A 24,220-nucleotide genomic window follows, 5' to 3' on the forward strand; every position below is an offset into this window, starting at 1 on the left:
TAAGGATTATGTAAATATGTTTGTAAATATTAGTTTTAACATATGCATCTTTCATTACATAGGTTTAATTAATAAAATTTTGAAGGGCAAACACCAACAATATAAAGACTATGATGTGATGAATATGGCATATGTTAAATATAAGGAAAGCTGCAAGAAAGACAACGGTAATCATTAATTATCCATGGTTATAAAATCAGTTTTTTATATATCATTGTATGTACCGTGTACAAACAGAAACATTTTTTAAACACGCCAACGTCTCGCTGTTGACAGTCCTAAGCCTGCTAATGTGTGAAGGAAAATTTTTTGTTTGTGGATATAGTTATAAAATGTCAAAAACAAAATAAAAATTATAATAATCATCCCGTGTTTCAATATTCCATCTACCTATATCTTATATAAACCATTTAATTGTGAAATTTAGATGATCGGACCTGGTCGCATAAATTGTAAATGAAACCAAAATATTTTACAAAATACTTCATTTAAACTGCATTTTAATTTCAGGTATTTATATTTTATTGTAAACAACAATACTTGAATTTGACATGTTAGCAAAATGAAAGTATTTTGCATAATACTTTTGTTTCATTCACAATTTGATGCGACAACTAGCTTCGAGCATTTAAAATTACTCGAGTTATTTTCAAATTTCCCGCGAAATTAGCATGGATATGAACCTTAGATCAAATCTTTGATTATAGAAATCTTTTTTCTTGGTACGAAGCCAGTTCGAGAGATGTCAATAAGATCGAACTTTGTCATCAAATTTTTATACAGAGTGGCAGATCTATCCAGTATATAATCTTAGGTGAATTTCGCGTCCAAAATCTGCTGTTGTACCAGAAAACATCGATGCCGTGTGTAAATTGATATTGCAAGTTCGTCATGTGACATACCGTAAGATTAAGGCTTACTTTTAGTTCCATTCACATACATTCAACATTATTACATGGATATTTGGCTGCCAAAAAGATTTGTTCGCGTTGAATAGTGTAAAGAAAGGTTGAAAAAATGCAATCGCGGTGCTTAAAAAGACGTCCATAAAATAGTAGAACGTCTATATCAGGGATTTCCAAACCATTTTAAGCAAGAGACCCCTTTTCCTAACTGAACTAATATCTCAGACCCATGTAATTACTTTATAATTAATTAAAAAATTCTATCTCTATTTTTTTCTATTGATACAAAATACTTACCAATTTAGAAACTTTGCGGTTGGTTAAGTGAGTGATCTTAACATTCTTTAGTCATCAAAATTTATCAAATACAATAAAACTCAGTAAATATCAAGTGTAATTAATGATTATTAATTAATACAAGTTACGTAAGAATACTTGAGTAGGAATTATTTTTTGAAAAAACATTTAAATCGCAAAGTGAAGATAAAAAAATTAAAAATTCAGTGCGATGTATCTACCAATCTAGCCAAATTCGGTTTAATATTGGTGAGTTGCAGCCTTAAATCGTCACGTTCGTTGATTTTCAACCAGTACCTTTGTTTTGTCAAAATGTTTGTAATCACACTGAAGCCTTTTCCGAACTCGGGTTAGTTAATACGGGCCGATTTTTAGACGTCGTCGACCCCCAAAAACAGTTTTCGTTTATGTCGACCCCTTGGAAACCGATATTGACCCCAAAGGGTGTACCACTTTTTAAAAAAGACTAATTAACGTGCCTATACCACAACCACTGATGAAACCTCGATACTTTATAATAGACATTTTTTCACCTTCTATATACACCAAAAGTACGGGTTAAACTAATACTCAAATATTAATAACAAAAGTGAAATTATCAAGATGTATAAAACACTTAATGAAACATGCACTTTTTCCTTTTCGACTTTTAGTTTTAGTTTCATTTATTTCAAATTAAATGATTAGTTTAAACATTTCAAACAATTATTATTGATACTCACTTTGTACACGCTGTTTCTTTCTGTTAACTTATCAAATATTGAGTACATGCCGTTGAGCATTGAAACTACCTCCATGGGGGTGATTCTACTGCAGATCTCTGTAAATGTTACCACATCTGAGAAGAGAATAGACACGCTATCGAACATCTGAAAAATAACAGAATAGAATTAAAAAGAATATAATGATTGGGCTTGAACTTACATTATTCGTCAATAAATAATTAACAATTACCTCACAAGTATCTATTGGATTTTCTCCTTTCCTTAATCTATCAGCTACTTGTTTGGGGATCATCTGATATAACAATTCATCTGTTCTTGTCATTTCTTCGTCCAGTTTTCTCATCGACTCTTCCAATTTTTTGCTTTTCAACTGCTCTTGATCTAAAGCTAACTTAAGCTCCACTGATTGTTGAGTACCGGCTAACATCAAATCTCTAAAAATTTTTGAAATTATTATAATTGTGGTATAAATGGCTAGAGGAGATAAAAGCCTTACCGACTGAAATCATGCATAGAGAGATCATTAATATAGAGTCCAGAATTTATTAAAGAATTTAGATCTGGCATCACAGGTGTTCCTAAATACATCATCATTCTCCAGTTGTCCATATAAATCATTTGGCCTGAAAATATCGGGTGATCAACCAATAAATCGCATTTTAATATATCCAATGTCCAAAAAACAAGAAAAGATTTTCATATATACACTATGTCAACTTTCGTTCGCACCATATGAGAAAATTTCTTTTAATACTACGAAAAAAAAAATATTATTCTTCATAAAAAGTTCTGTATGTTTTAAAAACTTGAACACAATCGACAGATTTTAAAATTTTTGGGTCGTATACGTGGTATGATATAAATAATGAAATCGACTCAAGTGCAAAGTACTTTTTTCAATATCGAAAATTATTGTCATGATAATTTATTAAGAATTGTAAGCTATGTTTAAATATAGCCATATAACAAAATGTTGATAAACGAGGTGAATTTTGTATCTACACTAACTTATCAGACGCGCTGCTGAGTGATTTTTGTAAGAAAACCCCTAGAATTGGTCGAAGTTTCACGAAAAAACTCTCGCAACGATTAATCAATAATTTACAATATCATTCTTCAGTTCTTTTCAAAAATATAGGTTGTATCCTACGATTCTTCAGGGAAATCTGATGAATTAACATCTGCTCTTCCTCATCATCGTCTTCTTCTAATGAAAATTAATGTAGCAACAAATTCATCATCAATAGATTTAAATATTTGTTATTCACTTTTTAAAAATATCGAGAACTGAATGAACTATTATAATTGTAGAGTGAAAGCGTCAACAAAATCACTTGTAACCACGTCCAACGCCAGCTTCTGACAAAATTGACAAAAACACTGTGACCAGACGCCCTATCGACACGACACCTCCAAGATTGATGCTTTTCTATGCGATTGAACCAGTTTTTGAGCACTTCTCTCACTCTGACTAGCTACGAAATTTGGTTAGGTTAGTGGAATTAGCTGTGTGGGAGCTAGCATTATCATGATAATGAATAATTCCCATTTACGTTGATTTTGTCCAAATGTTCCAATTTGTTCGATGACTTTTAGCAGACAAATGGCTGTGTACAATTCGGAGTTGACCGTTTCACATTGCTCTAACGTTGCTGGTAGTGATGAAAAAACATCCGTTTGCCTCGACGTGTTTGTTGGATTTAGCTCGTCTTGAATGACCCACACAGGTGATTGCAATTTTGTTCCGTGGTCATATGAGTCTCTCTTGTCAACTCTTAAAACAATAAAGCGGTACACAGAATAAACGCGAACATGACGAATATGACGAGCGGATCTAGGCGACGTGAATTGGGTTTTAAGTTTTGCATAACTATAGGTGCCAGCAAATCTTGAAATACCTTGTATTTCAGTCCATACCAATGTATGGACTGAGCCTATAGAACAATTTAGTGAATCCAGAGCTATCGCACTGGACATATCGAAAGAGCTTGACAGGGTTTGGTATGTCAAACCTTTTAAATAGATTAAGATAGTTTGGTTTGTCGTTCTCACTTATCGACTGACTGACGTAGCTTTTACAAAGCCCCATCCAGGTCCTTATCGATGGAGACACACCTCAGAAAGGTTTTAGTGTCAACGCTGGTGTTCCCCAGGGATGCATCTATCAATCTACTATCTATCTCCTGTACATTAACGAATCACATAAATTCAAATAAACTCGACTAACACTCAAATCCATAGACAGCTAAAGATTATCCCTACCAATACCGATCGGGAAATTATTCGTGGGTGGGTGGAAGTATTTTGATTGAGGTTAACGTAGAAAAGATCCAGGGTGCTGTTTTTGAAAAAGATGCTGGTTCTAGAGCTGAAGATTTGGTCCTATTTGGATTTAAAAATCACCGTCACGGTAAATTTGTTTGTTGGGTGTTGAGGTTTGGAGCAATATTCTTGGTATAGTCACGTGGCCGAATTAGCTAAGGCATCTTCACAAAAACTTGGAGCTTTATACTTCGTACCATCTTCTAATTCTATATAAGGCCCAAAGTCGACAATCTTTGCAATATTGCTAGCACATTTTGGGCTCGTACTCTGAGGAGGCTCGACAAAATAAAAATGATAGCAATTTGATTTATATGTGATCCAGAAAAGAAAAGGCGCTGTTTTAACTATGTTTTACCAATAGAGGCAGACGTGGTTCTTAAGTACCGAGTTCACTTGCAGACGCCCAGAAAGTCCAAATATCGTGAGTTCTCCTTTGTCTAAGTACAAGCCCGTGAAATCAGATATAAAGGCACCCAGATCACTACAACCTATTAAAGTTCAAGTTCAATATCCACCACAGGCATCTCCACACGGTAGGGTCCGCTCGAACTACTCGAGTGTAATACGGTTTATCCCTCTTGTACCTAGTTTTTAGATAAAAAAAGTTGGCTAATAACTTATTTTTCACTTATCTCTTCGTCGGCTAGTTTGGCTAAATATTTTTCTTGTTGTTCATGAAAGAATGAAAATAAAGGTACTATTATTACGTTCCTCATATCTTTAGAATCGGTACGGTATTTGGGTAACTATAGGAGCAGAATAAATTGAGTATGTGCGCACTCAGAAATTAAAAAGAGATATTTGAAGATAATGTTTAGAATTATAATTTCTAGTGGAAGGTATAGAATATCAGTGAAACGTTTTTATCAGCCCTCAGTACTTACTGTCTTCAGTTCTGAAGTCTGAGCATATTTCTCATTGCATTTTACAAGACCATTACCTTTAAGTCTCAAATTTCTATCTTCAGACATTTCCATTTCATCGCTAAGTACCAATTCGTGTCCCCGTCTTCGTTCCGATGGTTTTTCATTCAATATGGGCTCCACTGTCACCAATTCAAAAATATTATTAGTACGGTTGAGTATCTAGGAAATGTAAAACCAAAAGTTATGAATGGTGTATGAAGTGAAACTAAAGCATCAGTTGTACATTTTTTTATTCGTAAATGAATTTTGTCAAAAAATATTTTTATGAATATCTAATAATCATGAAATTATCTATAATCGAAGTCTATGAATAATGTGTATTTATAACAGCCGGATAATACAGTCACATATTTCCACAAATAGGATTGTTGAAAATACCTTTCAATGAACGTGAAATCGTGAAATTAGTCAAGTTTATCAGCTTATAAAATTGTAAGCCTTGTTTTTTGTATTAATAAAGTTTTTGGAAGCAGAATTTTCGGAAGAAATATAATTGGCGCAGTCGGAGTAGGATTTGTGCGGTCGCGAATTTTACGCATAGTGCGGTGAGAGACCCGACTACGTATTTTAATACAGAAGCGCGAATATCTACGTTTTCTTCGAGAAACAGGAACTTCAGATCGCTGAAGACTTTCAAGAAATCAGAAAATTGAAGAAAAGAAGAATATGAATTTGAATAAAGAAGAGCCACAAACAGGATCTGAAAAATACCTCCGCTATTTTTCATTCTTAGGGATGGAGGAGTTACATGAAGAAAAATCTAGATTATTCTAAAAAGATCATATTTTGTAAACATGTGTCAGCGTTTATTTTATTATAAAATTGGATCGCTGAAAATACCTTTCAATTAACGTTAGTAATTCATTTGTGAAATTAACTAGGTTTATCAGCTTATAAAATTTAAACAGAGTTTTGTTTGTATTAATGGAGTTTTTTAAAACGAATTTTCATAAGCTAAAATTATAATTGACGCAGTCGGGATAGGATTCGTGCGGTCGCGAATTTTACGCACTATGCGGGAATATTTTCTCTAAATAGAAATGATTCACAATATTTTTTCACATAGTTTCGTTACGGATAGATAAAATTCATGTATAAACCATAGGAAGATCCGTCAGAAAATTTTAGAAAGCGTTAAAAGCATCAAACCAATCAGACAATTTCGCAAAAAAGACTAGGTACTCAATATGAATCACACTAAATACAGGAACATAGAAGCATCAATTAACATCAAAGGACAATAAACTAACCTTATCATAAAAACAAACATTTCATAATCACGGTAGAATAAAACAATCAAAAAGAAGAGAAGTGACAGCCCGTGAAGGAAATAACAAAAAGTGGCCTGAACTAGAGACGGGTCAAACATGAAGAAAATAATTAAATGGAGACGAAATTTCACCTCTACATCTGCTGTAGAAAAGGTTGCGCATAAGTACAGTGAGTAGAGTCTGTTCTCTAGTATTTAATATTTTGCAGAAATTTTGTACAATTAAAAAATTGGAAAATGAATTCTTTAGAAAGAGAAAATTCTCTGATAAAAAGTCCAAATCTCAATCTCCATTTATTACTTCAATTTAATTTTTATAGTTATATATTCATCATCATCATCATCAAGCCTTTCAATACTTTGGATTATGGCTATCGCTTTTAGCGCTTTAAAATCGTTTCTTGAGGTGGATTAATCCTAGTTTTCTATTTTTGTTTTCTTTATAGTTTATCGTTTGTCTTGACTGCTTTTGTTATTAACTTCCATTCCTTTTGTGCTTTTATGTCTTCTCTATTTCGTTTCTGCAAGTCTTCTTTGACTTTTCCTTTCTCCTTTGCCACAATGGGATCCATTGCTTTATTCTTTTGACCATTTCAGTTGGTTTTCTCCTCATTATATGCCCAGCCCAGTTGAGACTTTGTGCTTTTATGTATCTCACTATATTTTCTTTCTCTAGTTCTTTCTCTATATCTTCATTCCCCTCCCGCCCTTCTGTGCTAGGTTTGGACCTGTTATAGTTTTCATCATCTCTCACTCGTTTCTTCTAAGTTCTTTCTTTTTGTTAGTTTTTTAATAGGTTTTTATTTCTTCTATACGCTTGTATTCTTTCCTTTATCCTGTCTCTGGAAGTTTGTCCCAACGTTATTTCTAGATAGATAGTTATATATTACATAACATAATTTTTTTGAAATATGAAATATTGATTGGGAACTTCAAAGAAGTTGTGGTATATTTCGAAAACTTTGAGGAATCTATTTTTGTTGCAAAGAAATCACAAGGTGATTTTTTTTGGATATAAACGTTATTCATGTTGAGTAATTTAACACTATATCTTTTTGAGTAAGCACGTGGTATTGAAGTTAGCAATTTATTAGCTATGCATAGTTGTAACTGTTCATTATGACCACTAAATATATCAAAAATTGTCTTTCCCCTCCTCTTTGAAATCAAAATATTAGTATGATAAACAAACTTACCGATCCAAATTTAAATGCGATCAATGGTCTAACTAAATCGAACCAATTTGTTATCTTTTTTCCCACTAGATCCGGAAGGATGACCATCAATGAATTTCCTATGCTTCTTACAATCATATCGGAACTAAAAAAGAAAATAGATAGGATTTGAATATCATCATTCAATTATATATAATATTAAGTGGATACGCTGCTATCTGAAGAAGTAAATTAGCTCTAACAAAGATTTATAGACCTTTCAGATACTAGGAGATTATCCTTCTTCATCAAAAATTTAAGAGAAAACTATTACATGAATTGTGCAATTTGTAAAGGAAGAATAACGAGGGATAAACGCTTCCAAATAATAGTAGGGTCTTCCTTGTCAAAATAGGCATTTACGTATACGATAACGCCCTACAAATGCAGTCGTTTTTGTCTTTTCTCCCTTTACCTTAATAAGCAATGATACTTAAAAACTTTTCTGTTGTTGCTTTATTTTTTTGACTATTTAAAAAAACATTTGCAATTCACCGTCTTGAATGTTTTGTCGACGCAAAAAATATTGATTCCTAGAAAATGATCATTCCAATTCGCTTTTTGTTCAAAGCGAACCAACGCGTCACCAAACGCGCGGATAGCTTACGCTTGCATAATTCTTCAGTCAGAAGGATACCATTTGATGAGATTTTTGTATTCAGCTGCTAAAAATTTTTCTGACTCTTAGAACCGCCGTCGGTCATATCTCAGGAACCGATTATATCAAAGCTTTAAGAAAAAATATAACATAAGTGGCCTCGAGGAATACGTAGAAATTATTTTCATAATTTTAGGTCCGCCACTAGAGGGCGTATTTGCTGAAAACTTCGACTTTTGTATATACTTAATTGGGTAAATTTAAAAAAAATTGGTTTTTCATTTCACTATTTACAAATACACCCTCTAGTGGTGAACCTATAATTCTGAATTTCAACGTGTTCCTCAGTCAACTTTTGATATAACTTTTTTTCCGGAGCTGTAACACAATCCGTTCCTGAGATATGGCCAACGGCCAATTTAGTTGTCCACCTGGTACACAGTGTCTAACTCCTCTTCCATAGACGTACTTACTTTTAAAAACGAAATTTAATGTCAACCCAATGCTCCAATTTTGTCCATTTTCAAAAAAATTCTCACAAATACTTTCACGAATCTCAAACAGAAATTAAGCGTGAAAAATGGCTGAAATATTTTTGAAAATCTTCAATAGTATGTAGAAATATATTTTTCAACTTATATTGATAATCGCTGACATGTTAGTTTGAGGTCAAAAGCTTCGGTATTCTCAACATTGTAATATGTAATTGCTCAACCAAAGCTCTCATTATTCAATTTTTGTTTTCAATTTTCAGCACTATTCTCAGAACAGTTGTATAAAGTATACGTTATTTAGTCTCATATTCATAACAGGTGATTTGTAGTTGAACTTATAATCTAGTACTTCTGGAACTACTTGTCTTCTTCTCCTAGTTGTTCCATTTCTAGTTTGATATCATTCTTGTCAACTGATTGTATTAAAACTTAAGTAACTTGTAGCAATTATTAGATGTTGGTAGCGTACTAAATGAAAACGCTAGGGACTCTAGTGGGAAAAACAAGACTAGATCGAATCAGAAACACTGACATCAGGGAACAATGTGGGGTGCAAGATATCGTAAGATGGTGGAAACAAAGAAATGATACTGGTAAATCAAGGTGAGAAGAACGAAAGAGAGTAGACTGCCACGCATCGTACTTGAAGGGAAACCAATAGAAAAAGAGAACCCGGACGACCACCCAAAAGATGGATGGACAGCTGGCAGTCCACCTCCCAGGAACTGATACAGAGGAACCTGCAAAACTAACAGATCATGAGATATTAAAAAATGAATAAGAAGAAGAAGAAGGTAGCGTACGACAAACATTTGAAAATTTCTTTGTAATAGTTACTATTTTCCTAAAATGTGAAAGCAACGATGAAGATTTCAGTTTCAGCACGAAAAGTTTGATGAATTTTGAATATATGCATTATTATAGCACAATTCTTTGAAAATCTTAATCCCTTGGATTACATAGTTTGGCCGCATTTTTTTAAAAAAGTTTATGCTACAAAGGTAAATTTACCTTAAGAATTGGAAGACAGAATTCAACGTGACTTTAATAACCTCAAAGCTGAGTCCTAACTGTTTAGAACATTGATGGATTCTTTAGAAAAAAAAAATGAACTTATGTTATTAGCCTTTTTTTAAATTTTCATTAATTTTTGTTTAATTAATACATTTATCATCATTTCATATCAGCATCGGTTATTACTTCATAATTTTCAAATCAAAATATTCGGAAAACGGTACACAGTATCGAGTTTTATCAAATGTACCTTTTTGGTGTAAAATTAAATATTGTTCCAGTTCACTTGAAATTTTGTGCTCAGTAAATATAATATTGAAAAAGTTATGTTCAATACTACTTGGTACGAACCGTGTAACTAGCCCTCTATGAAAATCAGACATAAAAATAAATTCATTGGATGTATCAGCTTCAAAAACATATTCGTAAAAAATTTTAATACATTGTTGCCAGTAGTTGCGACAAAATCGTAAAAAATGTATATATATATATATATATATATATATATATATATATATATATATATATATATATATATATATATATGGATGGCGAAAAGAAAATTTTTTACTGAGCAAACCCCAAAAATTTTTAGGTTTTCTATCTATTCTAGAGACGGGATCACCTTTTTCTTTCAAACACCCTGTAGAACATTTTATTGCATTTTATGTAATATTCTAAGCAAAAACCAATACCAAACCACATAATGCTCAACTTCCATAGTGTACAGATGTAATAAATATTTAAAAAAAAGCTAGATAACTTGAGATTTTTCTTCTGTTCATTATTTATTTAAAAGCGTCCCTAACCATGAACGAAACAGAAAAATGTTTTGATAAATACTTAAATAAAAGTCGAAACGTCAAATTTTATCTTTCTTCCAAAAATTATTGAAAAAACTAATTTCGAAACAGAAGAGACCTGAAATAAAGAAGATTTAGGAACATATGTTTATGTTAAGGTCTGAGAAATAAGAAAATATTTTGATAAAGACTTAAAAAAAGTCAAAACGTCAAATTTTATTTTTCTTCCAAAAATTATAAAAAAAAACTCATTTTAAAACATGAGAGACCTAAAATCAAGAACATTTAGAAACATAAATATATCAAATGGTCTAAGAAATAAGAAAATATTTTAATAAAGACTTAAAGAAAAGTCAAAACGTCAAATTTTATCTTTCTTCCAAAAATTATTAAAAAAACTAATTTTGAAACAGAAGAGACCTAAAATCGAGAACAATTTAGATGCACTAAAATATTTATTTATATAAAAAGAGACAAATCTTAATCAAGCCAATTTTTTTTAGAAATATGAGCATAAATTCTGATTTAGGAAATGGCAAGATTTGACTAATAGTTAGTTGAATCATCCCTATTGTTTTATTTATATATCATTTAATGCTGGTATTAATTAGTATACAATTAAAATTTTTAAAAAACTGTCATTTTAATTATAATATTCAATGAGTTTTGGTAACAATCATATTTATATTCTACACAATAAGCATGGATTTTTGCCCTATTCAGTACACACACACTCTCTCTCTCTCTCTTTCTAATTTTGGCACATTGGAACTACTTGTGAAAAAATAGTTAAGGCGGGTCCATAACCTCTAATAAGTCGATGTTCATAGCGAATAAAAACACTTACCCGAAAACAATACAAAATGGAAATATTTCAAATAATACTGAAGCACTTATTGGCAAATGTTTTTCCTCTCTGGTCATCGCTAAAGATGCTAAAGTGAACGCCCTGTTGTCAAAAGTCAATTGAAACGTAACGTGTACCATATCGAATAATAATTCTTCTCTTACCAACTCAATTTTCATTTCTTTATGATAAAAATGTCTGGCAACCTGAAACAACAGTAACAATCGCATGATAGCGATTCTAATACGAACCTATTTTTTTTCTACTCACTTCTCTTATCTGTCCCATTGTATAATACACGAATCCTCTTCTTTTACTCCTGTAATGTAACGTCAATCCTTGTTTCGTTTCGTTTTCGCAGATGAAACTCGGAGCTCGCATTCTCGGATACGAAAATTTCAGATATTCGTGTAAATTATCAAGACCGTTGAGAAAATCTCTCATATGCCTCCCCAATACTGACAAAACTCTATCGTATCCATATTGACTCACAAATCCAATAAAAAATACACCCATTTGGTCAGAAAACTCTTTTTCGCTCACTTGCAGTATCTGGAAAAAGGGCATAACCAACATTATGTAAAATCACAAATATTTTGGAAATAAAGGAAACTATCACGACTCTTTAATTTGAAATGAATTCACTGGTTAAAATACTGAATATTCAGGATCTTATTGCGATTTTTCCAACACACCCAGTGAAAAATAAGTGAGTAGAGTGAAAAGACAATTTAGACATAACGAACATGCAATGAAAACAATTCTAATATCTTTACCAGGCAAACAACGCAATGATACAACAGTACGGCTTTCGTTAACATGGATGAACCCGGCCCATGTCTCAAACTATTTCCTCAAGCTATATAGAAATATGGGGAATCCAGAACAATCGCATTGGGCATATCGGAGGCTTTTGACGAAGGTTTGCAACGCCAGCCTTTTTAATAAATTGAGATCATTTAGTTTGTCGTCCTCACTCATCAACTAGTAGCTTTCTCAAAGACCGAGGGACAAACAGAATGGTTCAAGGTCAATGCTAGTGCTCCTCAGCAATGCATCTTGTCACCTACTCTCTTACTCCTGTACTCGACAAAACAGCATGATATATAGTTTAAATGCGGACAACACCTAAATCACTACCATCAATACCGATCTTGAAAATATTCTGGTGTGGAATGGAAGCAATTTGAGTTTAATGCATAAGAATTAGCTAAGGCAGCTTCACAAAAACTTGGACCCCTCTTTGAGACCCAAAAGCTATATACTCGAATCCTCTACAAAGCCCAAATTCATTCGGCTTTGAAGTATTACTCGCACATTTGGAACTCGGCTCCCAAGCATACCCTTAGGATGCTCGACTCAATATAGAAGAGAGAAATTCGACTTAAAGGCGACCCAGAGTTGACCAAAAACAAAAAAAAGCATAGAAGAAAGGACTCGTTTCTTCGAAAAAGTGCAAGCCTGTGAAATCAGCTATAAGGCACGTCTTTTCCAAACACTACTGAAGTTCAAGATCAATATCCATAGGCATCTCTACACGGCAGGAACTAGTTGATTCGAGTGCAATGGGGTTTGCTCAAAAAAACTAAAAGTGAAACTTCATAATAATAAAATTTCCTAGGAATTACTGGAAGATGATCGTGATAGAATACTACAGTATACAAAATTTTGTGCTTCATTTGAAAATCTTCTTTCTTCTGATTCAGCCTTTCGGCACTAGGTTCTGTTTTGTTTCCATAGCTTCTTCGTTCTGGCTACGGTACTCGCATTAATACCTTGATGAGTTGCTGAGGCTTCTGATCCACCAATTTGGCAATAATGGCAGCTTCCTGAATTTCAGTTAACTGAGGAGATACTGAGTGAATTTTTACTTCCACTGACTTCATATTAATTATTGAATCATGTCACTGACAATTACAGTGACATTGAGTAGGAACTCTGATTCATGCAGGCAAAATGTACAGGGTCCTTCACGACGAGCTGAATCGATAGTATGTCGTAGGTCAATAGACAAGTTGAGATTTTAGCTGATATCCCAGGATAATAAGCAGTTGGCTGATGGAGGGCCACGCAAGCCTATTCTCCCGGAGTATTAGCTAAATGCCGACATACAGATTATTCGTTGAAAAATTACCAAGCGTTTGTTTATTCTAGTGGGACTTTAGCTAAAATTCGGATAATAGACTATTGGGTTTACAGAATTAGAAATCAGTCTGAGCATGAGCTTCTAAAATTTTCTTTCTGACTATTAAGCAAATCTTTCAGCTCCTTTTCAAAATTTTCACGATCAACAATGATCTTCTCCATTCTAAAGAGTTTTTGCAAATGACTTTTCGAGTTCACGTATCAACTAATAATATACAAAACTGGACAAGACTCTGTATGGAAAATACGGAAAGTCAAGAAAGTATCAGTGCGAACCTCAGTGTGAATTCAAAAATAAAAACAAACATTGAAATTGGCTTCGGTATTAGCCTTTTCGCTAGAAGTATAGGATAGCAGATAAACCCTTGGCCATTTTCAATAGATATTCTATTATCCAAATTTTAGCTAAAGTCCCAGGAGAATGAACAAACGCTTGGTCATTTTTTGACCAATAATCTATTGTCCGGCGTTTAGCTAATATTCTGGGAGAATAGGCATGTATGGTGCGCCATCAGCCAACTGTCTATTGTCCTGGGATATTAGCTAAAATCCCTGACCTACACCTGTACGATATGTATATGGGAAAGTACTGCGACTAGTGTTCTAAAAATTTGCTTGCATGGGTTTTTCGAAATTCTCATTTCAGCTAAAATAGTTTCAGTTTCCTGAAACTTCCGGTTATACCGGAAGTGGACCAAAACTTCGTTATTTTAAAAGGAATACTATGGTTTTAATTTTATTTTTTTGGAAATTACGCAAAATTTCAATATACCTTTATATGAGGCATCGTATGGCTAAAGTTCATCATTTTATAATTATTTCACATTTTCAAAATTTTTTGGACACATTTGATATATATGAATTTACTAACGAAGTCTCTTTATTTTAAATCCTAGAAATCCAATGGTGAAGAGAAAAATGGGGGTTGCCATTTGAAAAAATTAAGTTTTCAAAGTTTTTAAATTGCGAAATTCGGCACCATTTTCTGAACATCCTATATAAATTTTTGTCAAGATTCTCACAGATTTTGAAAGCTATAAGTGTTATTTGTCCAAATCCCAAAAATATTAGACTCGACTTACTTAAACTTAGAAATATAATTTTTTTAGTGGAGGGCTGCATGTGTTCAAAAAATTTCGAAAATGGGAAGTAATTAAAAAATGATAAACTTCATTTAAAGAAAGTTCCGTCAAAAAAAAACAAGTACTTGTAGAATTGAGCGGTAGGATTCTGTACTATTACTACGTTTTTCAGGATCGTCCTAAATATTTCGATTATGCTTTTATGGCAACTATGTCTCAATTAAATTGGCTATAATATGGCCGTGCTGTATCCAGATATAGGCAAACTTTTCACTTTTTCTTACACTTTTTTGTGGTCTATCCTCTGTTTAAGCGAATAAAAAAGTTTTGACGTAGAGAACTAGTAGATTCTTACCTGAACGGCTTTTTTGGTTAATCTCGATAGTAATCCCTCTGGATAGACTTGATGTGTACTGAAACTTGGTTGATCTACAGCAGCTGCACGTCGAATCTCTTCCCATTTGTCTTCTCCGTACGTTTGTTTGATATACTCGGACATATTTTCTATTAACAACCCGTACATTGCGCATTTGTCTACAAAATAGGATAAAGCGTTAGCTGAAGTAACCAATACATAAAATTCAGACCACAATATAAAACGTTTTATTGACGACGATGAACTTTGCAAATTGAATTGGAATTGCTCGTACTTGATGATGAACAAAATTCACTCATGAATCTGTTGATATAGAAAAACATGGAGCTTTTCGCGAACAATATGATATGAGAGGATTCGAAAGAAGCTTAAAATAAAATCATGGATGTTCTATTACATTTACTTTGACAAATATGTCGTCCTTTACCTATTTGTAATGGAATTGGAACTTTGAAAACAAAATGTATGCGGTATTTGTCGAAAGTTATGCCTGTTATGCTGAAAAATTTTAATCGCAGTACTTCAAAAGATGTCTAAGATCGTGACAAATCATGGATCTATGCATATGAAACGGAAACTAAGCAAGAATTGACTGTATGGGTCTTTCGAGTTCAAGTTGCATTTCGTAGCAAATTGACGATTGTTTTTTCTTCACCTTACCATTAAAGTAAAGTAGAAAGATCATTTTAATGGTACATCAGCATATGTTTGACATAAGTATTGAAGAAATGTAAGAAAAAATTAGGGAAACCAATCACAAAAGATGAATCATTCTCCACCAAAACAATGCGAGTTCTCATATATCAGGTCAAACATCAACAGTCAAAATTGATAGATCAGCCGCACACTGGCAGAAAGGTCCTATACCTGGCAATAAATCGAGAAAGTAATTAGCAAAGAACGCCTACTTTTTATAATTTTTGGAAAAACCAATATCCCCTTCATTATAACATAGGTAAATGTTATCATTAATCCCGAGCGGTTACTACCCATCCCTGTACTAAAGTCAGTTTTCTATAGATAGTGTACGTGTATAGTCCGGGAACCGGCAATTTCAAAAGACCCATGGTCACGGAATTGCAAAATTTTTATATAAATCGACAGCTATTAAGTAGAGGAACAAAATGCACTCAATTTATTTGACTGAAAGTATGAAAAAAAAAATAATTATTAAAAAAAAGAAACAATATTTTCTCGTCATCGCGGATTTCGATAAAAAACGGTCTAATCGATAGGAAATTTTGTCAAATCATCCCGAAAAACTTTTTGGTAATTATCTAGATTAGGTTATACCCCTCCGATTTCGTTAAAATTTTAGTTTGTTATAGAGAAAATTATAATGAAAAATTTGATATATATCCCTTCAGCTAGTTTTTCAACTTTGAAGCTCCAAAAAAAAAGAAAATAATTTATACATTATAGTTTAGCTTCGCAGCTTCGTAGGGAATTTAGTCTAGTTTATTTAGGTTAGGTTAGGGTTACATTGTGTTATTTTATCCCTTTTTATTTCTTTCAACGATTAATCACTGAAAAATCATTACAATTATTTGATCCTTTAAACGCAAAAAGGGAGGTGTTTTCTGCGCTATATATATATATATATATATATATATATATATATATATCATTTTCTTATTTCTTAGACCTTTTGATATGTTTATGTTTATCTAAATCTTTTTGATTTTGGGTCTCCTCTGTTTTAAAGTTAGTTTTCTTAATAATTTTTGGAAGAAAGATAAAAGTTATAATTCGAATTTTCCTTAAGTCTTTATCAAAATATTTTGTTATTTCTCAGAACTTTTGATATGTTTATGTTTCTAAATCTTTTTCATTTTATGTCTCTCCTGTTTTAAAATTAGTTTTCTTAATAATTTTTGGAAGATAAAATTTGCGTTTCGACTTTTCTCTAAGTCTTTATCAAAATATTTTCTTATTCTTTAGACCTTTTCCTATATTTATGTTTCTAAATCTTCTTGATTTCAGGTCTCTTCTGTTTTGGAATTAGTTTTCTTAATAATTTTTGGGAGAAAGATAAAATTTGACGTTTCGTCTTTATCAAAAAATATTACTTATATCTCAAATTTAAATTTTTAAAAGGATAAATGAATCGAAGGAAATATAGGAAATTTTTTTCCCGCGTCCATTTTTATATCAGTTGATCAAAATATCGTAATCAATGTATTAATTTAAGATAATATTATTATTATATATATAATTATATATATATAATTATAATGTCTTTCATCCTCTGATTCGTCACATTCTTCATTCTTTTCATGTTGACTCAGACTTTCTTCAACTTTTAATGGTGCACGCTGGGCTTTTACACCACAATGGTTCGAGTTTATGATTTTCCATGACTTGCAATACACATTCGGTTGGATCATATGATCTATATAATTTATTGATACAAAATGAAGAGTATCAAAATATTTTATTGATTATATTAATTATTTAATAATAATGAAAAAATAGATATAATACAAAGATTCGAGAATGAAATCTACAATGTACAATATAGTGATGTGAATGCTGCAAGATTTGAATTATTTTTGAAGTTCAGTACAAGTGACAAAGAACAATTTTATAAAGGCATGATGAATTTTAATTCTAGTAGCATTCCGCCGTGCTGGAAAGCCTCATCACAAAAAATTTCACGCACAATATTCGTAAATAAAATGTGGCAAAATGTGACGGAACCAAAATGCATTTCATATGATCCCCAACCGAATTTGTATGGCAATTCACTCGAACCATTGTCATATAACGGGCCAGCGGCACCACTAAAAGTTGGAGAAATTCTGACTCACCATGAAAATAATGAAGAATGTGACGAATCAGAGGATGAGAGACATTATAATTGTGATGACGATAGTTTACATGAATGATAATAATTATGTTCTGCTTTAGTATAAACAATTGTTTATTGTATTAATTATTTAATACAATTAATTAATACATACATAATACAACGCGAAAAAAAAATTCCTTTATTTCCTTCAATTCTATTTATCCCTTTAAAAGTTCAAAAAATTTAAGATATAAATAACATTTTTTTTGATAAAGATTTAAAGAAAAAACGAAACGTCAAATTTTATCTTTCTTTCAAATTATGTATTAAAAAAACTAGTTTTAAAACAGGAGAGACCCAAAATCAACAACATTTAGATGCATTCATAATATTTTTTATTGTTATATGGACGCTTGTTACAGAGTGAATTTATGTAATTGAAGGCTTATTGCTATTGATGAGAATCGAGTCCGTATACAATAGAACTGGCATGCGCGATATTTCCGGCCGTTTTTAGGCACGATACCACCATATTTTTAAAATTTACATAAAAAAAGTTTTCCGGAATGATGGGGAAATTTCATCCCCTAATCACACCCTTTAAATAGGTGAGCCGGGCCTTTCCGGCCGAAAAAAATTGGTAAGTCGATTTTTTTCATTAATTCACAAAATTTCCTATCGAATAGACCGTTTTTTATCGAAATTCGCGATGACGGGAAAACATTTTTGATTTTTTTAAAATAATTATTTTTTTATACTTTCGGCCGAATAAATCAACGCTTACCGAGTGCATTTTATTCCTCTAATTAATAGCTGTCGATTTATATAAAAATTTTTCAATTCTCCGATCACGTGTCTTTGGAGATTACCGGCTCCCGGACCTGTTGTAGATTTGAATTCTGAATTTTTTTTGTGTGGATTTAAAGTTATATTTTCATAGTTTCTGTTTGAATTTCAACATGGAACCTTCGACTTCAGGTATGTAAGAACATTTTAATAAAATTATATCCGCAGAAAAGTTTATGTTTATTATTATTATATTATATAATATTATTATATTGATATTATTTAAAACAAAAAACGAAATAAAACAATATTATTTAAACATTTTCCAAAATATATATGTAAGCTTTTAGTTGGGTTCCAAGTTTTCAAATACTTGGTATTATTTTAGCTTTTCAAAATCGATTTCTTGCACTTATTTGCACTTTTCTTTAAAAACATTTTTTGTCTGATGTAATGAAATGGTTTTTATTTATGATGATATTTTATTTCCGAATTTGAAATAAAAATGAAATTGATGAACAATTTGATTATTTAAAAGATTAAATTTAGAAGCGGTCGAAATGTGTAAAAAGTTTTAGAAATAGAATAGAATAGAGGGTAGAGAGAGAGGGAGAGAGATTTTTTAAGATATATTCTAAAATAAATTCTATATGAAACCCTAGACAAAAACTGAGAAATTCATCAAGTATCGTCCTGATAATAGATCGAAATATTCTATTTTTTCAGACCTAAATATTCCTCGGAAATATAAAAAATTATCTCTGCAACATTATCATTTAATTTTCAACCTGCTAATGTTAGTTGACGATTCAATTGATAATGCGTCAACAAAGACACGTTCCGTCTATAAAAATTATTAATCGGCTATCATATACTTGAGGTGTAACATCAATTATGTCTATATTGAGTTGAAATTCCGACATATGTATTCGTAATAGTGCCTAACCATTTTTGAGACCTCGTTTTTAGATGATCACCTAAAATGTACCTATTAATAATTATTTAAAGGTTTATGTAACAGGAAATTAGATTCATTTAATAGTAACTGTTGAAAATAAGGAAGATAACACAAAGGAAAATTCTTGAGGTCAATTATATTGCTGTAAAAGAAATTATTACTCTATTGTCATGTTTTTGATATTAACAGTGAATTCGTGAATAATGCGTGTTTTGCTTTCTGGAATTGTAATTTTAAAAGAGAAAAAGAGATTTATTTAATAATAAATTATAGACATATCGTAGACGTACTTTTGCAAATTAAAATATTTCGTCTCTAGCTTATTTTATAAATCTTTCTACTTAATCCTTCGTCAAAGTTTCCGATTCTTTTGCATGATATATATAGCCAAAAGCATTTTTGCGCACGGCAGGTTCAGAACTCAACATTGAATATGTCTTTCACCACTGAGGTACTTTTTTTCACGCTTTTTGACCGATTCCGAAAATACGTTCTTGATGAATGCAAATGAATGAGAAAAAACGTGAATATTATAACGGACGTAGAAAAAAATTATTAAATCACGTAAAGAAATTCACTGGATACAAAAAAGTCTTCAGTTTTAACTTCTCGAGATGACCGTTTTTTGCAATTAAATTCATTAAGAAATCTGTCAATGACAAGTGTCGAGCTCAACAGCCTTTTTACGATAAGTCCGAAATGTAAATATCTCTGATAGATCAATAAGAAGATACCTCCAGAATGCTGGTTTATACAGGAGAAGAGTTCTCCTTTGCTAACCAGGTAGCATCGTGTTGCTAGACTATGATTTGCAAGGCAACATTTAGATTTGAATTTAGAAAATTGGTGCCAAGTTTTATTTAAAACTTTGAGCCCCAACCAAACTTGATAAACTTTCCCATGAGCCCAAAAAATTTTTTGGGTGTGGATCTAAGGAAAAATGAAATAAAAAGTTTACCACTATACAAAATACATAATATTTTGCACTCTTCACTCCAAATAAATATTTTCATCATAGTTCTTTGAAGTTTCACCCTATTTGTAGTATTGAGAAACAAAATTTGCTTTTTCATCCTTTGAACTATGATTTATACTTTTATGTAAAGTGCACAAAATGTGCGATGTGTTTTAAAAAATATGTAAAATTTTTCAAGAGCCCAGGACTGTTCAACAAAACTGCAAAGCACATTTAATTACAGTCCTTTGAGCCAAGGAGCAAGTTTGAAATAAAATACGTCTAGCAGTCCTTAGGACATCTCAGGGAAAGTTCAGTTGCAAGCCTATGGACCGCATCGGGGCTCAAAGTATTAATGATGACACAAGAATCAGTCTAAGAGATCTAGATGGACGTAATCAAATTTGAAGACGGCGAGGAGAAAGATTTGCGCAGTCTTGTATCATTCCCAGGGAGCCGTTCCAAGGAGGGGTCTATCATGTTTTAGGGAAAAATTTGTTTTGATGCCCGCACAGAATTAATGTCTCTTCCTAGACCCGCCCTTAACGCAGCAAGATATTCTTGAAAATCACGTCGTTCCGTTTGGGCCATTTATTGGTGATGATTTTCGTTTAATGCATGATAATCCTAGACCAGACGTTGCGGCAGATGTTCTGAATTACCTAAACGAAATAGGAATTCATACCGTGGAATGGCCACCAAGAAGTCCAGATATGAATCTTATCGAGCATGTTTGGGACATTTTAAAACGCCGCTTTCGTCGTCGAAATCCATCTTCTCAAAATTTAAATGAGCTTGAGCAAGCGACATTAGAGGAAAGAGAAAACATACCTCAAAAAGTGATACAGCACCTAATTTAAAGCATGCCCAAGAGAATGCTAGCAACAATTACATCCAGAGGCGGACCAGCATTCTGGAGGTGTCTTCTTATTGATCTATCAGAGATATTTACATTTCGGACTTCTCGTAAAAGGTTGTTGAGCTCGACATTTGTCATTGACAGATTTCTTAAAGAATTTATTTGCAAAAAACGGTCATCTCGAGAAGTTGAAACTGAAGGACGTCCTTGTCCAGGCCTCCTAGAATGTCAACTGGTCTCTCGAAATCTTTGCATCAATTTGCCAATGGTTGTGTGGTGTACGCCAAATAGATTTATCACTTCACGACAACTTTGTCCCAGTCCAACTAACTTGGCTATTCTTTCAGCCTCGCGTCGACTTAGATGCCTAACTCTATTCATTTTTTGTTTAACTAGTCTCGACTTTAACACACCTTGATTGGCTTAACTTACTGCTGTCCACAACTTGGTACAACAATAGAATGAAACATTAAAATATGCGTAAAATTAAAATTTTAAAATACCACCAAAACAGTTATTTGAAGATAAGAAATTTTGCTACATTTTATCGCTAACATTTGAGATACTTCAACTTTTTGTGATAGAAAAAAAAAAAAGAAACCCAAAAGATTAACATTTTAGTTTTTGATATTGAAATAAAGGGTGGTGCGTTATTCATAACCACAAGTTTATAATATGATTCCAACAAAATGAACTACCACTGCATTACCAACAATATCCGGCAGTACCTTATCGTCACATTACCAAATCGATGGATAGAAAAGCGAGTATTGAAGAAATGGTCAACGTGATCGCGATTTATTGGATATCTTCTTTGAGTTTATGTGGAAAATATCTTGTACAAACCTAAATTTCTTGTTTTAGATGACTCGGAAGAAAAAATAACACTTGCGATTAGATATAATTAACCTATTATGATATGATGATTTTTTCATTTGAACAACTGAATATCACATTTTGGTTTTTGTATGTAGTCTAAAGAATCTGCAATTTATTATTTCATACGTTTATATTTATAATAAATTTGAAAACTATTTTTTAATGAAAATGTAGTGATATATCACAAAATATTTGAGAAACTGGAGGGTTGTTTCTCATATCCGAAGAGGGTTGAAGGCTGGAACATATTTTCGCATTGAGTAACGTTAATTTATCTATATATGTTGATTATTTTCATAGTATACTAGCTTCTGCATAAGTAAAACTTATACTCCGGTAAAGTAAAAATGACAATTATAATATTTAGGTAAATAAAGATAAAAATAGCAACACACTCACCTTATCTTTCCTTACACAAAAAATAAAAAGTTTCCTCGATTCGTTAAAAAAATAAATATATAAAAGAAGATCAATCGATCAAACTCAAAAGCACAAACGTATTCAATTAAATGACACAAAGAGCCTTTTCCTAAACAGCTTGTGGACGTTTTATTCAATAAATCGCGATATACTATGCGCTTTTCAGACGAAAATTTTCATTGGCGTAATTCAGCTAGATATTCGCGAGCTTACTGTGATATTCGTTTCCATCTAGGATCAGGTTTCCTTCGTGGAATTGAGGCATGCGCGGCAACTTTAAGGACAACCGTTTTCGAATGATAAATGAAACTGGATGTTTATCCTCTTGTTTCATCAAATTTATTAAATCTTAAAGAGCTTGTGGAGATCTAATTGTATTGCTGTACATTTTAAAACAGATTGTTCACCTTGAAACATAACAAATATCTCCTAAATAAGAAAAACTAGAAGACGAAGATTTGTACTGAATATCTCATCATATCGTTCTCCAATTTCAAATTTATTTCCTTGAAACATTTCTGAAATGGTTGTCTATTCAAAAAATTAGATTTTTACGGTGATAACTTATTCAAGTATCAGTAAAATTACTTTTGATTCTCCTGAGTGACAAAAAACAAGATAAATAAGTTTAGGATTCTATTAGTCTTAATATCACAAATTTTAGTTTGGATATAAATAAGACGAAGTTTGATGTTTTGTTTTGTTGAAATTTTAATCTTTTAATTTCGTAGTATAAATTCAATTTATCACCTAACAAATTATTTCCCGCATTTTCTACTCAATCTATCAGCTAAGGGGGCGTATATTCCAAGTAATTTCAGTTTAAAAATGGAAGGATAATATAAAATACATAAGTGCGCAAAAAATTAAATCAAGCCACACGCTTGTGGTGATATCTTTTTCTGATCTCTAAGCTGGTGCTATCCCAAGGTTTTCTCTTGAGCTCATTCCATAAACGCTCGATAGGATTTAAGTCCGGGCTATGCACTTGCAAATCCATAGCGGCAATTTCGACACTTTTAACACGTTGACTGCCAACTACGAGATAACTCGTAGATTTATTTCTATTCTAGAACGCCAACTACGAGTTATTTCGTCCGGTGTTTACTTGCCATTTTTGTGCAGCTACGATTAAATTTGGCATATATAAGTGCTAATATTGATAGATGGCTTCTGAGAAAAGAACAAAAAATTAATGCTGGCTTGCTTGAACAGACAACTCATTAAAAAACGAATAAAAAATATGATTATAAAAATTAGTTCAAATTCATGAAATAAAATGATATTTTATTGTTTGTGGAACTTCTAAAAGCAAGCTTCCACACAAAGGGCTGGCTTTTCTTTACATGATGAACAGAAATAACGCGTTACTCTGCATTTTTTGCTTGGATACGTATACGACATGGCTTTGTCGGCTGCTGTTTTTTTTCGGTAGGTGGTAGATTTTTAACTAATGAAGCTCTTGCAATTTCATATTTCGTTGAAACTGGTTGAATCTCTTCTCCAATCAACGCGACAACGAATTCTTTTCTGAACTTGATCAGTTTTAAT

General features: G+C 32.2%; 1 protein-coding gene across 1 annotated transcript in view; it reads right to left on the reverse strand.

Moving 5' to 3' along the window:
* Positions 1-22,980, reverse strand: part of LOC130894055 (soluble guanylate cyclase 88E) — a 30,417-nt gene extending 7,437 nt beyond the window's left edge. The window contains exons 1-9 of the mRNA XM_057800599.1: positions 22,649-22,980; positions 15,001-15,179; positions 11,689-11,970; positions 11,419-11,624; positions 7,645-7,768; positions 5,193-5,337; positions 2,424-2,550; positions 2,157-2,361; positions 1,925-2,071 (exon numbers count right to left, since the gene is read on the reverse strand). Of these exons, the coding sequence (XP_057656582.1) occupies positions 1,925-2,071; positions 2,157-2,361; positions 2,424-2,550; positions 5,193-5,337; positions 7,645-7,768; positions 11,419-11,624; positions 11,689-11,970; positions 15,001-15,168 (1,404 nt within the window). The 5' untranslated portion in view covers positions 15,169-15,179; positions 22,649-22,980. The remainder of the gene's footprint in view (positions 1-1,924; positions 2,072-2,156; positions 2,362-2,423; positions 2,551-5,192; positions 5,338-7,644; positions 7,769-11,418; positions 11,625-11,688; positions 11,971-15,000; positions 15,180-22,648) is intronic.
* Between the last annotated feature and the right edge of the window lie 1,240 nt (positions 22,981-24,220).

The sequence above is a fragment of the Diorhabda carinulata genome, chromosome 5 (genome assembly GCF_026250575.1).
Source record: "Diorhabda carinulata isolate Delta chromosome 5, icDioCari1.1, whole genome shotgun sequence".
NCBI classification, from domain to species: Eukaryota; Metazoa; Arthropoda; class Insecta; order Coleoptera; family Chrysomelidae; genus Diorhabda; species Diorhabda carinulata.